This window comes from Lethenteron reissneri, chromosome 24, assembly GCF_015708825.2.
Source record: "Lethenteron reissneri isolate LAM-NWPU_2019-01 chromosome 24, ASM1570882v1, whole genome shotgun sequence".
Lineage (NCBI taxonomy): Eukaryota > Metazoa > Chordata > Hyperoartia > Petromyzontiformes > Petromyzontidae > Lethenteron > Lethenteron reissneri.
This window is the reverse complement of record NC_083802.1, coordinates 2,005,107-2,021,623: the sequence shown is the minus strand read 5'-3', so window position 1 is coordinate 2,021,623 and position 16,517 is coordinate 2,005,107. Positions and strand designations below refer to the sequence as shown.

Sequence of the window (16,517 nt, the reverse complement as noted above, 5' to 3'; positions counted from 1 at the left end):
AACTCGCTGTGCCATTCAGTGGCTGATTCGGCCCCCCAACTTCCACCCTCTCCTCTTCACTGGTCGCAGCGCAGTGCGGCAGACAGCCATTAGCCTCTCAACTCCCTTTGTCGGGCATGCACAGTTGGGATTTCTTGGTTTGGCGTGCCACTAACATTTTGCAAACTCATATATGAGTTTAAAGGTTGCCTCTTATAACGCTATTTTGTTATCATGCTTTTTATCCTAGAGGAATATTCCCACACGGATCAGCCCATATATGGAAGAAATGCAGAGATGGCGTTAACCGTAAGGGCATGTCTTTGTCAATATATGGTCTATTGTATTAATTCTGCTCATAGTCGATCCGACAGCCACGTTAAAGTATCGATTTGGCGATGGTTAATTACTGCATCGATTCATTGGCGAACCATGGATTGAGCAATCCCATTGGTTAGTATAGCTTCCCGTGGAACGTGCGTTTATGGCAGATGGTGGTTAATCTTACGTCAGCACAGACTGAATGCACTAGTGGGGTGCATAATTGATTGTATTTTTTATATCATTAAAAGTTATTTTTATTTCTAAAATTATTTTAAATTAATGTATCTTGTGTACCAATAACATTATTAAGATTATGACCGATACCTCAATAGAACCTTCATATTTTGCTCTGGTAAAAAATTGCGCTGTCAGAATGCAATTTCATTGCAATCATGTTATAGTGACCTATAGCGCTGTTTCATATAGCCCTCCATTTAACAAGAACACATCCTGAGTGCCATAAGCGGTATGCCTGTATATCAGTGTCCGGGAGGGGTCCAGGGCTAGGGAAGGATGTGTGAAGGGAGTGGAACCTTGGGGAGCTGTAGGTGAGGGGGCAAATATTGCGATGAGTTCCCGTGCACGTGAGAGAGGGGGGACGCACCTGGAGGTGGGCATGTTGGTGGGGGTGAACCATCGTTCGATGACGATAACTTTCACTAGCTTTACCATAAATGTTTTTAATGGTCTGCGCAATGCACTATGCAAACTCTGTGAAGTGTTTAATGAGTGCATCTGCAGATATAATTGTGGAGATGCAATTATAATTGCAGAGCTGCAAAGGTAGGTGAAATGCATATTTTTTATTTTGCATCTGCACAGATCAGCTGTGCTGATGTGATTTATTTACGAGAATTAATAATTTTTCTTTTAGACTTCAATATTAAGTAAAAATAAATCCTTGACCTTAGACCAATATTGCAGATTTGTACCATTTGGTTTCTCATAAAAAAAAACTTGTAGCTAGATAGATTGAGCTGCTAGTCACATGCTGCTGTTCCCCTGTAATCGCATGTTTTTACGTGAATGAATAGAATTGCACAGCTCATTGCTCCAGTAATATTTGCCACACTGCGACTGAACATTTTTTTGTGGATGTTAGGGCTAACATCAACAGTGCGCTGCGATATGGTGCTCCCATATCACCACAATATATTGGAGTTATGCTATGTATTACATCACTTTTTTCTTTTGATGTATGCAATTCTTGATTACATATTTAAAAAAATAACAATATTCTAAAATGCATAAAAAAAAATCTATATTTAGAAAATACAATGTCCGAAAATAATTCCATATTACAGTTAACTGGAATATTGGGGTTTAAAAAAATTAATATTGACAAATAGTTACATAAACATGCCGTCAAATATTTAAAAACATTTGATTGTGAATAGTAATATTATTCCCTAAATACAACTTTTGTTTTACAGGTTTAACGCAGACTGCAAAGAAAAGAAGTACAGTGCTGGATGGAACTTTAACCGAAGATGTCTGCCTGTCACTCATTTACCGAGCATGCATGGAAACCAGGCGCATGCAAGAACTGTTTTAAATCAAAGACCCTCCATACGGCTGTGACGGATTCAGAACGAATTGCATTTTCCCGTTCCAACAGATCTGACGTGACCAAAGCTGGAAGTAACAGATTTGCGGTAGTTTTTGAAAGTGGGAGGCAGCCTCCTTCAATTTCTAGTGTAGCTGCAGAAGGCATCAAAATGCATTCTTCAGGTCAGGGTAATATTGGGCTGGAGTCATTAAAAACAGCTTCTGTGAATAAACCTACCATTGCTGTAAGGCCTACTCGTATGTCTTCTGAAGGGAAAGACCTGGGGATGGGTGAAGAACGAGAACAGTCACATTCTGATCAAAGAAGGCCGCTATTTGTATCACCGGTAATTGCAGTTCAGGAAGATGAATTACACCCAGAAAGCAGAGGCGGTACTGGTGGTGTAGGTTCAAGAGCTACTGAATTGCAAGCAGGTGCTCTAGCTTCTGAGCAACGTGGAGCTGGTTCACAAAGTAAGCATAGGCAGACACAAGATTTACAAGGACCTTGTTTATGTCATAGTGGACAAGAACAGCAGGGCTGGAGACAAGCCAGAATGTATAAAGAGACAGGATTTTTGGCCCCGGTGTTGTCAACACATGGCATTGAGAACACTAGGACTACTGAACTAATGTATTCAAACCCAGATGGCTTAAGAGGTTCGCATTTTCAGCATGTGAGTCCAACGCACAGCTCCGAGAGTTCAAAAACGTCACAGTCTACAAGATGTAACCTTCAGGTTGCCAATCAAGAGAAAGACAATCTTAAGGGCCAAGGGTTAGTGCAACATATTCATGTGGCGGAGGGTTGGGAAGACAGCTATTGTGAATCCATTTCACGAATGCCTGTGACAAGTTCTCAGCTTCAGCTGCCTGATTTCCAAGAAGGAGATTTACCAGAGGGTGAACAAGGCGGTGGATTCAGCAAAAAATGGAATACTGTGCCTATGGGCAGAAAGTCAATGGAGCGAGTTTGTGTTTTGGAATACGATGACAGCTATGATGAAATTCTAGAATGTGACCCTCGGAATCCTGCATTAGCTATGTTGTATCCAGAGTTTGGACACAGCCAGGGGACCTTTGAGGCCTCAGATACATCCTCTGATTCTGAGTCCTCTTCATCAGATTTTGCAGAACTGTACCCATACAGCCAGCCAAAAGACTCTTTACAAGCAAATCCAAGCAAACAACCTCCAACTGTTGAAACTGAAAAAGTATGTGAAAAGATAGAAAATAGTCGTGACTTTGAGCCAGATTATGCCACAATTAGTGATGAAGAGAATGCAGAAATACAATTCCACGAGGGTATGAAAGACAATTTAATAACAAAAAAGGCAGAAAAACAGAAGGTTGTCCTTACAATTCATTTGGAAGGCAGGAGTCGCCAGTTGAGTATGGAAGATGATAAAACACAAACTGATAATGCTGTCCAGTCACCAAGAGATCAGTTATTGAAGCCATATAGAGTTGTTAGATCTGAGCCTGTTACAGTTTGCAAGCCTTACACGGTTGTTGATGTGTCGTCTGTAGTGAACGAAAAAGATTCTGAAAATTCAGAAACCAACCAAATGCCAAATTCAGATCCAAAATCAACTACTACATTGCAACCGACTACTGTGTATGCCACACCGCAAGTTATGCCATCCTCGCAGACTGAGAATAAACATGGGGGTAAATTCTATCATGAAATGTGGACTGCCTGCTCTCACAATCCACTAGTTTTGAAAGATAATGGTTCATGTGAAGGATTTCATAGCACAATCAAGGACACTGCATCAGATGTGGAAAATGCACCCATTCCTCCAGAAGATAATGCAGAATTGCAGAATTCTGGCAGTGAAAAGTCAACTGGCTCAAAAGTGACTACAAAAATTATGGATATCTCCTCACCAAAAACATGCGAGATCAAATTTAATAGCTACAACAATGCAGGGATGCCCCCATTTCCTATAATCATTCATGACGAGCCATATTACTCACAAAGCTGCAAGAGGAAAGCAGTGAAGGTTCCCATAGTAATAAATCCAGGCGCATATGACAACCTTTCCTGTTATGAAAGTTTTGTTGGACCAGGAAATGTTCTGAAAAGGGGTAAGGCTAAACTGCCCAAAAATCATCCTTATGAAGAAATTAAAACACCAGCTCTTAGTAGCTTTGAAATCATGAGCAAAGGTAGCTTTAATAATTCGAATAAAAGTGTTTCAGAATTAAAACATGCACACGATTACAAACGTCCTGAAGATACTGTGAAGAGTCTTCTTTCTGAGAGACCACATGTTGTTGAAGATTACAAAAAGTCTTGCACAAGTCAAAGAACAGACGTGCAAAAATGTATGTATGATGAGCCAGAAGTTATCCAAACCAAACTACCGATGGAACCAAAACTGATTCACAATCAACAACCAGATAGCCCATCTGCAGAATCGCCCTCCCATGCTATGCAAGTTGTACGTTCAAAATCATTTAACTTTCAAGTAGCCAGGCCACAAAACTTGTCCTTTTCCAAAATGGATAATGGCAAAACTAATGCTCATACCGCAAAGGGGGCGACCATAAGGGAAAGGATTGAAGCCCTTTCGAGCGCATTCACTACCCAGCCGTCGCATGGATGCTCCCGTAAGAAGTCTCGTGAGGACAGTTCTTCATATTCACCCCCACCTTACAGTACACCTAAGGCACAGGTGAGCAGCAAGAGGAAAGTGATATCTCCACCTCAATCGCCAGAGAAAGATGTGCCCACTTTGATACTGGAACCACAGCCACATGTCGCAAGACAGAAGCCCAAGCGAAAGATATCTCTGAAAAGCCTCTTTAAGTGGCGTAAAGCAGATGATGACGAGGATGACAAGGATAATAAGAGCGTTGAGCAGCAGGTTGCTGTAACTCAGTACTTGGAAATTGAAGTAAATCCATCAAATGAGCATGTTAAAAGTTCAGATGCTGGAGCACATCGTAAAGAGGACGGTGATGTTTTATGGAAATCACAGCATCTACCTCACAGCAGCAATAAGCAAGCCATCAAAATTGCCACGGTGGATGTTGATTTGTTGAATGAAGCTAGAAGTGGTGTAAAAGTTCACCGAGCTGAAGTTGACGTTAAAAAAACTGAGAGTGGAAACGTTATCAGTGCTGCAGTGGAAAAATCGGAAGACGGCATCAACATTTCAAAACATTTCACTTTGTAAGTTATTTTTCTTCTTCCATTCACTTTGCCATTTACTGTCTGTAGTTCAAAGACAATTAAATGTTTTACAGGCTACTGCACCACTACCACATACTGCCCAATACGCTTAGCCATAGAGATGTTTTTTTAAATCATGTCCTTCATTAAATATTTCATCTTATACAATTTGTATTAAAATATTACAAACATACTCTTTGGGTCTTTCGGTAAAGTCACGTCGATAAAAAAATAATAATAAAATCACGTTTCCATCGCAACACAAGCAATTGGAAATATGCACATAATCTAGTGTGGTTTGTTAGAAAGCAGTGGTTCCCAACCTGTGCTCCGCAGACCACTGATAGTGTGCAAGGCTGTGTTAAGTCGTCTGCAGAATTTTCAAGATGTGATTTGTTTTTTCACAAAACACCATATTTTTTTGCTGCATGGTGGTGGTCTGTGAAAAGGGTGTTGAGGTTCAACAGTAGGTCAGTGGTCCAGAAAGTCAGGGGACCACTGTTGTAGAGCATAATCAATTGGATCAAATACCATCTGGTCTTGACACATGCTAGAGCTGTTGGAACTATGACATTGGTTTTTATTCAAGCAGTTTTGCATATTCTTGGGTCTTTCCGTAAACGTCACGTAGATATGATCAAGAAAATAATAAAAAATAACAGAAAACTACGACGTTTCGATCGCAACGCAAGCGGTCGTCAGGAAAAAAAGGCTTTTTTTTCGTAGTTTTCTGTTATTTTTTATTATTTTATTTGAACCTATCTACATGCCTTTACCGAAAGACCAAAGAATATAAATTCCTGCAGTCACGAAAGCTTTAAGTCAATATTCAGTTTTGTATACCCGCTCAATGAAAGACGCAACCCGAAAAAAACGAATCGTTTAATGCTTGCAAGTTTACACCAAGGCAATTTGTCCCAAGCTATCGTACTTGGGATTTAGGATTCGTAAATGATTAAAAAAGACTTTACAATCTTAGTTCAGTCCATCATAGCACTCTCGTGACATAATTGCACTGATGTATTAAAATGCACGGAAGTGATTACAGTGACACCACTGGAACACATAATGGAGCACCTTATCGTAAATTTAATGTATTTTTGTTTATCATTAAACACATACCCTTGTTTGATGTACAGGCCAAGAAAAACAGCCTATTTAATTACTACAAAGTAAGAGTTACATGTTTGTTACGTTGTATTTTTAAGATAAGTTGTATATCTGCAATGGCTGATGGCTGTTCTGGTGTTGGTGGTTTTCACAGCTAGATTTCACATTGCTTGTCTTATTCTTTGGGTCTTTCGGTCAAGTCATGTCGATAGGTTCAAAGAAAATAACAAAAACTACGACGTTTCGATTGCAACACAAGCAGTCACGAAAGCTTTAAGTCAAGATTTTATGCTTGTCTTCTTTAGAAAATATAATCAGGCCTCATGTGGGCACAGAAAATCCGTTTTTGACCCCACAATTATTTAGTTTGTTGGGTGATACTGAAACGGTGTTAGACCAGAGGACGCCAAAAGGCGTTGTTCTTTCGGCGTCCTCTGGTCTAAGGCGTTGTCCTCTGGTCTAACACCGTTTTGAGACGAGGTCAAAAGAAAGCTGTCTCTGGTGTGAACCAATCAGTTTCAAAGACAATGCATATATTATCAGAGTATGTTTTTTTGTTGGCATTCTGACCACAAGTATTGTGGTTAATGCAGACATGATTCCTTGTAAAAGGTTTCAGTTTGGTGTTTTAACATCTCAACACCTGTTTTGTTGCCAGAAAAAAGGGGAAACCCTATTTTCACGAGAAGTTAAATGTTTCAAAATATTGTGCAAAAATGGCACAAGACAGTTTTGTGCCCACCTAAATCAAACACTCAAGCATAATTACAACACGACATGTAAGGTGGCATTACCCATAGCTAAAATGAATGGAACTGAAATATAAACATAAAATAAAAGCTCTTTGTGGTCATGTTTAGTGACCCAGGGAACTCAAATATAGTCATATTAAGGCATACAGCGTTTAGGTGCACAGAAATGCTGCGTGAATGATGGCATTCAAGTGAAGAATACAAATAGGGAGTTCCATCAACAGGAAGTGTGCTTAGAAAACGTCATCAGTCTAGCGAAGCAGTGGATGACACGGTTTTTAGTGCACCCATACAATCCTCGCAGGTGAGATGGGACCACGATCCTGCTCGGGACACGGTCGAGCAAGCTTTTGCTATCCTCTAAACCAGCATTTTGAGTTGGAGAGTAAACCATCAGTGTGATCTTGTAGGTGGTATGTGCTTATGACTAAAACTTTAGGTGTACAAGATGGACAGTAAATAGTGCATTTATTTACCGTCCGAGCGATTGAGTGTTATCTCCCAACATTGTTGTTTTCTGGATAGCCCAGTTTCCTTCCACGTGCTAAGGAGTTTACTAACCGTTCAACACAAACCTCTTGGGGAAATAAAGAGCTTAGAAACATGTTTCCTTCTAGAGAACTACAACTGCAACTTTCCTCTCACATGGATATCTTTTTACACAAACTTGTGCATAACATGAAAGAAAGATGCATGGCTGACAGAAAATATCGAAGATTGTTTGAGTTAACTGGGTAGCCTACTGATGTTACCTGTATGGTCTGTCCAGTCATCTGAGTCAACCCATGGCACTTGGGTCTGTCGCTCGACCTGCCAGCGAGCCTTCGACATTTTACATGGCTTCAGTACACGTCACCCGGCACAGCGTCGTGGTGACAGCACCGCCACTGAGTGGCAAATGGTGGTTGTTGTTGGTTTGTCCATGATTTGAAATCCAACAAATCAATCCCATACTCTTTGGTTCTTTATTTTTCTACCTACGTGACTTTACCGATAGAACCAAAGAGTATGGATTCCTGCAGTCACGAAAGCTTCAAATCAAAATCAATCCCAGTTTAATGTGCTTTGGAAACGGGAATTTAATTCCCAATTTTGAGCAAAAGGATATTCTGTATGCACACATCTACTATAATACAGTGCTTTGTGTATCACTGATGGTAGGGATGTTGATGATAATTAATGTGTTTATAATGTAACGTAGGGAAAACAAACATTAACCTTACCATTTGCCTCGTTTGATGTAGTAATGTTTAATACCCGTGAAAGCTTCCATTGAAAGTGGATACTTACTGAAATAGAGATTTTTAAAAAATGCCTTTTTGTAGTGTTTTTACATGTATACACAGTACAGTGTATGTATGGGGTGAGTTGCAGGAAGTCGCAAGCCTCATGGGTATTGTGTTAGTGTTTTTTACCTCGGCACAATGGGGAGACAGTAGTGAGAAAACAAATCAAATGCACCTTCCTGTATATGCGCTTGGCCGTTTCATATCCTGTCTGAACGTTAGTGCACGCACGTAACTTTATTATGCATTGCTTTAGTGCCTGGCTAGGATTCTCTCTGATGTATTATGTGTATCAGTGCTACATTACTCTTGGAAGAAAATAAGGTATGGGAATAATTCTGTCCAGAGGCATCTCAGGATTAATATTGTGGTGTTGTAACCCACTTACTTTGTGCAGTACATCTACAAAGGAGGCATATGGTGAAGAGTCGCTCGATCCTGCCAGTACAGTGTCAAGCATATCATCGAAAGGGTCTGCACGCACTCTGGAGCCTAAGGACATCGTGTGCCATCAGGACACGGGGATGGCTCAGGCTGTCGGCCATGCAGCCACTTACAGCAACTTGGGTAAGTATCATGACTCTTCACCGAACTGCGACATCACATTGAATGAAGGTGCTGCAATGTTTATCTAATAGCTAACAACACATTATTAACTGTATTTAATATTTTTCTGAACAAAAATTAAACCTGTTATTATTTTGAATAATCAACTAGATGCAAATAATACCTATTTCTATGGTGCGGATTGAAGTTTGTTAAATTGTGATAAAATAATCTGATTAAAATTGAAAACACCTAACATGGTCACATCACTTAAACGTGTGTTCACAATAACATGCATCCGTTTCTTTCAGGCTCTTCAAGGGCCAACGTAATCCCAGTCAAGCAGGGGCGCCAGCATAAAGGGGCCATAACTGACGCCATTGCTTTTGTTGCTGTGGCGAAGGAGAAGTCGGAAGTGCATGACACCCCTCCGCCCCTGCCTAAGAAACAGCGTGCCAAAGCTGTCTTGACTGCAGACCCAGCAGGAGCATCGATTTCTGCAGATAATGTAGACCTCAAATCTATTTTTAACCCCCTCTATATTGTTGAGGAAGAACGAAAAGCTTGCAGCACACAATCTTTTGTTTCTAATGGCGCAGATGAAAATGCATCAAAGGGAAAATGTATGACAATCTTAGAGGGTCCAGTTTCTGAAACCACTCGCATAAAAGATCATGTTTCCTGTACAGATCAGAAGAAAGGTATAGTTTACACAGTATCAGAAAAAGATACACTACTAAAGGTTGATGATGACCCGTCATGCATATATACCAAAGTTCGTGACAAATCGAAATCCATTAAAGGGAATGTATACTCTAAGCCACAAAATAAATCCCTTCTTGGCAGTGCTAGTGCTGTTCAGCTTGCGATTGCTGAAGATATATTGGAAAAGACAGCCCAGAGCTTGGAGAGTGGAAGCAAACCTGCAAACTTTCTATTGACCACTAAAGGACAGGAGCAGAAAGACACAGGGGTGGGTACAACAGTGCCAGCTATGTTGTATGAAGGACTGGAAAGCTCTGAAGAGGTGTTTGCCCGGATTGGTAGCCTGCATGCAGAGACTCTGCATGTGTTGTGTGCAAAGTGTGAAGACAACTTCATGCGTGGCCAGAAGGAACATCTTCGCTTTGGCGTAGAGAGCTGGTCCAATTTCAAGCTAACCAGTGACAAGCCCTGCTGTGATGCCGGCGATGCTGTTTATTATACAGCTTCCTATGCCAAAGATCATGGGCATTTGTACGCAGTTAAGGTAAGTTCATTCTTAACTTGTGATGTTTTTAAAAAGTCTTGCAGTAATAATGTATGTCCCTTTGCCAATCTATTGCTAGATTAATGTGTTGCTATGCCGTATTGCTTATATAAATGTTGTTTGGCAGCAAGTAGCCACGCTGGTCAATGCAGATTGATGAAGGGTAGGCCCAGGACAGATATCGCTCGGCAATTAAGCTAGCCATGGCTGAGAATGAAATTCGGATTAATGGGTTTATAAAGCACAACTGCACAACCTCTACACCCCTTGCAGTAATATACCCATCATAATAAATACTAATTAAAGAGGAAATTGGTTAATTGTTGTGATCTTCAATTAATCCAAACAGTAAAACCTATTAAGACTCGACAGTAGTCAGCCAGAATTTGTGCAAGCTCAAAAGGTGACCTGAAAATAGTTAAAAATATTTTTTAGATATAAACCAAACTCTGACGCGCCATGCTAATGATGGTGAGGAGATTCGAGAGATGCGTTTCTTAACATGAAGTGTAAGTCGATTTTTCCCCAGCTACAGAGAACTGCATTTTGCACCGGAATTTATAAAGGTTTTACACTTCTGTTTGTAAGGAGTTTGGTGAACCCATTTCCTTTGGATGCCATGTGCTCTGAGTGCTCTCATCATTTCATTCATTTAGCAAGTATACATTACATACGTGCCCAAAGAGAAACTCTTCAGCCTTCCACATCAAATGAACCTCAGCCTGCCATCTGCTTCATTGTGATAGTGACTTGGATATGGTTAAGGTGTTAACTTTTTCATCTTACTAGTTGAGAACGTATTTGCTTTGCAACAGAAATGAGAGACGAACGTCATGTTCATATTCTTCTCACAATCCTGGACTCGGAGCACTAAGAGTAATTTACCTTTTAAAATAATAAAATCTTGCATGGTGAGTTTTTTTTTATATTATCCAGGATTTAAAGAATATTTTGGTGAAACAATTACATTTATAGGATGATAGATTGGAACACAGCAATGTAAAATTAACCGTGTCGTCCAATCTTCTTCTGCCAATTCAACTGATTGATTATTTGTTCCACAGAAAATCCCATTTAGTTCGTAATCCTGCTAGTTTCGATGGCAACGGCCTGCATTCACTCACAATACAGTTGTTGTTGAGTTGCAGAGGAGTCCAGCCAGCCAAGGAAACCCGTGACATAGATAATTGTACAATTATATTGACTCCTCTTTTCAGGTTGTATGCCCTGAGCAGGTTGAAATTTGACCAGCCTTGGTTTTGGTTACTAATTATATTTTGTAACGTTTTGAAGCTACTGTGTAATTGTAATGGTATATATTTTGTTGTTTTCAGATATGTAAGATCGAGGGGAAAGACTCTCAACAGCAATACTATCACAGCCTGGCTGTGCGGCAGAGCCTCCCCGTGCACTTCAATGTGCAGCAGGACTGCGGCCACTTTGTGGCCGATGTCCCGGAAAGGCTGCTACCATGTGACTGTGCTGCTGCCAGTCTTCGAGATGGGAACCCAGTGTGTACTCAGACAGCGGATCAGGCGAACTCTCAGCCACCGGACCTATCCTCGGTAGACTCGTCTGGTCAGAGCAGGGTGGTGGTGATCACACGAGAGGTACCTTGCAGCAATGTGGCTGATCTGATCCGAGGCTCGGTGAACCTGCACCGCTCCCAGCCAGAGCTCTACGAAAGGCAGGTCAGTGTCATCTGCTGGTATTTTGTAAGGTTGAAGAAAGGTTAATATGTTAAATGTTTGCATTCCTACTTAATTTGTCTCCTAATTTATTTCAATGTCAGGCCCTTTATGTCCACCTGAGCCATAGGTGGACATGTGACAATGCTATAGAGCCCGCCATTTTGTGTGATCGCTTTGCAGGTATGAGGTAGAAATAGTGTAAGGTGATAGATCAAAAGATGTACAGAGGGCTCAGAAAGTGCACCATGCACAGTAAACGATGTTGGTGCCTTTGGCAAGAAAAGGCATAGGGAAAAGTATTGATCTAGAGCGTAAATTATAAGTCTTAAAGCATTTTGAAGCAGTTAAGGCAGTTAATATTGCCAGAATGCTTGTCCTAGCCACGACCTCGGTGAGAATTTTTTGAGTTAATGCAGGAACAATTCTAGAACATCCTCAAAAGATGGCACCTTTAACTGCTACTAAAATTACTCGTATAGCAGATGTAGCATTCTAGAAAATATGGAAGGACTTTTAATTGTCTGGATTGCAGATTGAAATCAGTGTATTTCTTATGAGTTAAAATGTAAGCCAACTTATAATCATATCCATTTTTGTAGCCTTCGTGACATTTTTTCACACGTTTATTTTTACAGAAATGTCAGCGAGGAATGCAACCCCTGATTTGAACATTGTCTGAGAAATTAGAGTTTGCTTTAAGAAATTTCGAGTGAAGTAGCATTTCCCATTAACGCATCCCTTACCTACAATGAGTTATTACGATATTTTCTTCTTAAATCCTTTATATTAAGTTCGCGTGCTTGCTTGCGTGCTTGCTTACGACCGTGCAAATCTTTCGGTCGTTTTTTAACCCACTTCCCGTGATCCAATCGAGCTGATATTTTCCACACAGACTCGTTGTGCCAGACAATTAATGTTCGTGAAAAAAAATTCCCAAAATTTTACACTTTTTAGGCAAAATTTTTTTCTTTTACATATATTCAAATAGAACTCATTCTTGGCTTTGGTTGAACGTCACAGTATAAGAGCCCAGAGCGTAACCCCTCCACAGGCCGTGGCGGAGTAGCGCAGTTGGTAGCGCCCTCGCTTCCCATGCCAAAGGTCGCGGGATCGATCCCCGCGTCCTCCACAGGTGAATATATTTTTAATCCTTTATATTAAGTTCGCTGCCATGCATATAAAGGATTTATAGTGAAAAACTTTGTTTTTACGGGTTATACTTATTTTTGAAGTGATGTTCTCGGCTGCATAACATGATTTTTATTTATATTATTGCCTCTCTTATCCCAATATACAGGGTGCTTCAAAAATGTTAACACATATACGGGGCTATCGTTTCTAATGGAAAAAGAACGGATAATACACTCACATGATAACAAATGTATGTTAATAGCTTCAAAAAGTCAGTCTCCACTCGTTTGCCATCATTGTCAACACATGCCTGGAATCTTCTCCAGGTGGTCTCTCGAGCCTAGAGGCACATTTCTCGTGGTATTGTTGCAAATTCTCCTAAGTGTTAACATTTTTTGAAGCGCCCTGTAAATCTCCCAGTATGACTATGTATGAATGCATTGCATGAATTCCCTGGTAAGGTGTACATTTTCATCAACATCTGAATGAGTCTAAGCACTAGCTTGTCTCTCCTACAGGTATGCCTTCTACTGCTTCAGCTGTGCTATGCACTTGAGCACTTAAAACGGCATCATGTGAGCCATAGTGACCTACGAATGGAAAATCTATTGCTGGTGAGCGGACAGAGTGCTGGGCCACCAGGACACAAGGGCATCGAGTCTCTTGGTGCGGAGCTGCCCCGACTCATCGTCAGCAATTTCTCCCAGGCTAAGCAGCAGTTGCGCGTGGGGGCACTGGCACCAGAAATGCTACGAGCAGAGTCGCGCCTCGCGCCCGAGCTCACTACCGCAAGCCAGTACCGAAAATGTGATGAGTTCCAGACTGGCATCCTGGTCTACGAAATGCTGCACCTTCAAAATCCATTTGCTGAGCGGCCTGAGCTGCGTGAGAGAGACTACAACCCGAAGGTTAGTCATGGCTTGACATGGAACAATGGATCACGTGATTTTGTTCAACTTTACATGTTACACCATATACCAAAGCTGCACCCAGCAACAAGGACTTCAGTGTTTTTCAGTCCACAACCAATTTTTTTTGCTTTTTGTTGTATAATTAAAGGTTTAAAATGTCTTAAAGTAAAACCTATCTTAAGATCCAGAAAACAAACATTCCTTTTTTGTATCTGCAACATTGGCACAGCCGAGGTACAAAATCACCACCACCTATCTTTCCCTGTCAGCTTTTCAGGGGGTAAAATGCTCAATTAGTCTTAAGTTATGAGTAATTTTCATAACTATTGTACACTTTATAATGGTAACATATGGGGTATACATTAACTAGCACCTTACATCTTCTTGGTTCTTTCGGTAAAGTCACGTAGAAGGGAAGTAATCAAATAATAAAAATAAAACATAAAATAATTCTCATGACGTTTCGGCCACAACACAAGCAGCCGTCCTCAGGTGAAGAAACAGGTCTGTCGAGAAGACAGCGTCTGAATGACACGCCCCAGGCTTGGAGTGTCATTCATACATACATGCATAATTAATATAAATGCCTAGTACACAGCTTATCTGCAATGAGGATTTCGTGTCAGTTTCGATTATAAGGGTGGTTCAAGGTTAACCTGCTGTTATTCTACAAAATTGGAGTGTGAAGTGAATAAAACATACCCTTTTTTCCCAACGTACAATCAAACTCAGTTTATCCGTGATCCGATTATCTGATTTTGTTTTCTATTCTACAAAAAAGCCAGTTCTCGCTTCCAAATATCTGGGGTTATCCAGGGTTATCCGTGGTAAAGTGGGTGAACAGACTAGGACCTCTTCCGTCCGCCAATTCAGGTACAGATGCTATTGTCGACGCAGCGATTTCTACACCGCATTGTTGAGGTGTGCTAGCTCCCTTCCAATACCCATCACTCAGAAGCAATTGCTCAATTGTAGCAGCACTTGAAATGCCTGCAGTCAGTGCTGCATTCACTGTTAGCCACCAGTGAATGGGAACGGAGCTTGCTTGCCATCATGTTAGAGACCCTGTGTAAGACTGGTGCATGAGAGGTAAGCACCTAATGATTGTGTGACATTGATCTATGATGTAAATGTTGTCACAAAGTTCCTTGAGTCCCCACGTCCTTGCCTGCTGGCCACACTCCATTTCGTGACATTTTTGTCACGTGTCAAAGGTGATTGGGGCTTTTCCAAATATCTTTGGTCGAAACCATGGATAAATGGAGTTATTTGGAAAATTCTTTCAATTATCCGGGGTTGTCCGTGGTCATGCACCCCAGATTAACGAGTTAATCTCCAGTTGGAGCCTCTGGAAATGTGGAACCAGTGTACCCATCCCATTTATCCTGGATAAGCTAAGTTTGACTGTGTGCCCCTGTTACATGTATACATTAGTCTCAGCGGTGTTTTACTGCCTTCATGCTAGAAACATGTAATTCTTAAGGACATAGACTTCATCCATTTCAAGACATCTGCTTTCACGTTCATTTTTGTTGAGCCTTTTGTATCTCTCAAACACTTAATTGTGAGAAATGTGCGTCACTTAACTTACAGCTCACCTCTAACTTTCGGCTGATATCAAAGTTCCCATTCGACGATGCTGTCTCACGGCACGTAACACACTACCTGTTGCCTTTTGTAAAAACCCAAACTGCTTTGGGCAGCAGGGACATAACTTCACACACGAGTTTCTAGATCGTTCCACTTCCTCTCCATAAAACTTTCAGTGATGTAAATCTTTTAGGGTTGCACATTAACCTTAAATCGCCTGATTTTTGGAACTAGCACCTGTGATAATTGCCTTTGACACCACTAAAGGTGTTTTTGTTGTATTATAGAAGCAGTTGAGAACAAGGCACTTAATTTTGATTTAAAGCTTTCGTGACTGCAGGCATTCATATTCTTGGTTCTTTCAGTGAAGTCACGTGGAAGGAAAATAATAAAATAATAAAAATATTAAACAATAACATTCTCACGACGTTTCGACTACGTGACTTTTACTGAAAGAACCAAGAATATAAGGCACTTAATATCAAGGGACATTGTAACACATACTACGATCTTGGGCTGTTACCGCCTGGTCTATTAGACCAAGTAAACATCTGTGTTAGAGTTCAGTTGCATCATGTGTCATGAGGCAGAGGTCAGGCATGGCTTGCGTGTTCCCAGGCTCGACTTGGGATTTTGCTTCAAGGGTTCAGGGTTTGTGTCATCAGCAAAATGAGCCCACTCACTGTCTGTTGGCCGAGCAACTCTGAGCGTGGCTCCATGCCTCAAGAGTCATGGTCATTTAAGTCTGCAAAACGTTGCGCGCATTACACATTCCATTATAATTACTGCCCCTGAAGAGCACTTCTTGAAGGATCCAAAACATCTTATTTGCAAATTAAAGATAAAGGGTTTCCAGCAATGAAGGCTCTCAGCCTGAAGAGGTTGAAGGGAGTGTGTTAGCTTCTGTAGTGTGTTGTTTTTTTTGAAGCTCTGGAATTTTGAAAGGCGCATTCCATACCTTAGGTACCTACTCCATAGGTAGTTGTAGCAGCCGTTCCCTGTCCAAGTGGATATGAGTGGCACATGGATCAATCCCAGTGTTTTTAAAGCCCGTTGCAGGCTTCACAAAGCTGCTGTATGTACGTAGCCAACTGTGCTAATCAGAGGTACAGGGGAAGAACAAACTAAAAACAAAACCGTTCTAAATAAATTAGTTTTCAATCTTGATTTAAAAATGGATAGTTCCAGTGGCTTCCTTCTTGTGGGCTTCACTTTAGTA

At 40.9% G+C, this 16,517-nt stretch overlaps 1 protein-coding gene across 1 annotated transcript in view; it reads left to right on the top strand.

Annotated features, from left to right (window-relative positions):
• PEAK1 (pseudopodium enriched atypical kinase 1) overlaps positions 1–16,517 on the top strand; it is a 32,246-nt gene that overhangs the window by 10,961 nt on the left and 4,768 nt on the right. Inside the window, exons 2-6 of the mRNA XM_061557946.1 lie at positions 1,737–5,032; positions 8,578–8,747; positions 9,038–9,975; positions 11,310–11,666; positions 13,316–13,705. Coding sequence (XP_061413930.1) covers positions 1,794–5,032; positions 8,578–8,747; positions 9,038–9,975; positions 11,310–11,666; positions 13,316–13,705 — 5,094 coding nt within the window. The 5' untranslated portion in view covers positions 1,737–1,793. The remainder of the gene's footprint in view (positions 1–1,736; positions 5,033–8,577; positions 8,748–9,037; positions 9,976–11,309; positions 11,667–13,315; positions 13,706–16,517) is intronic.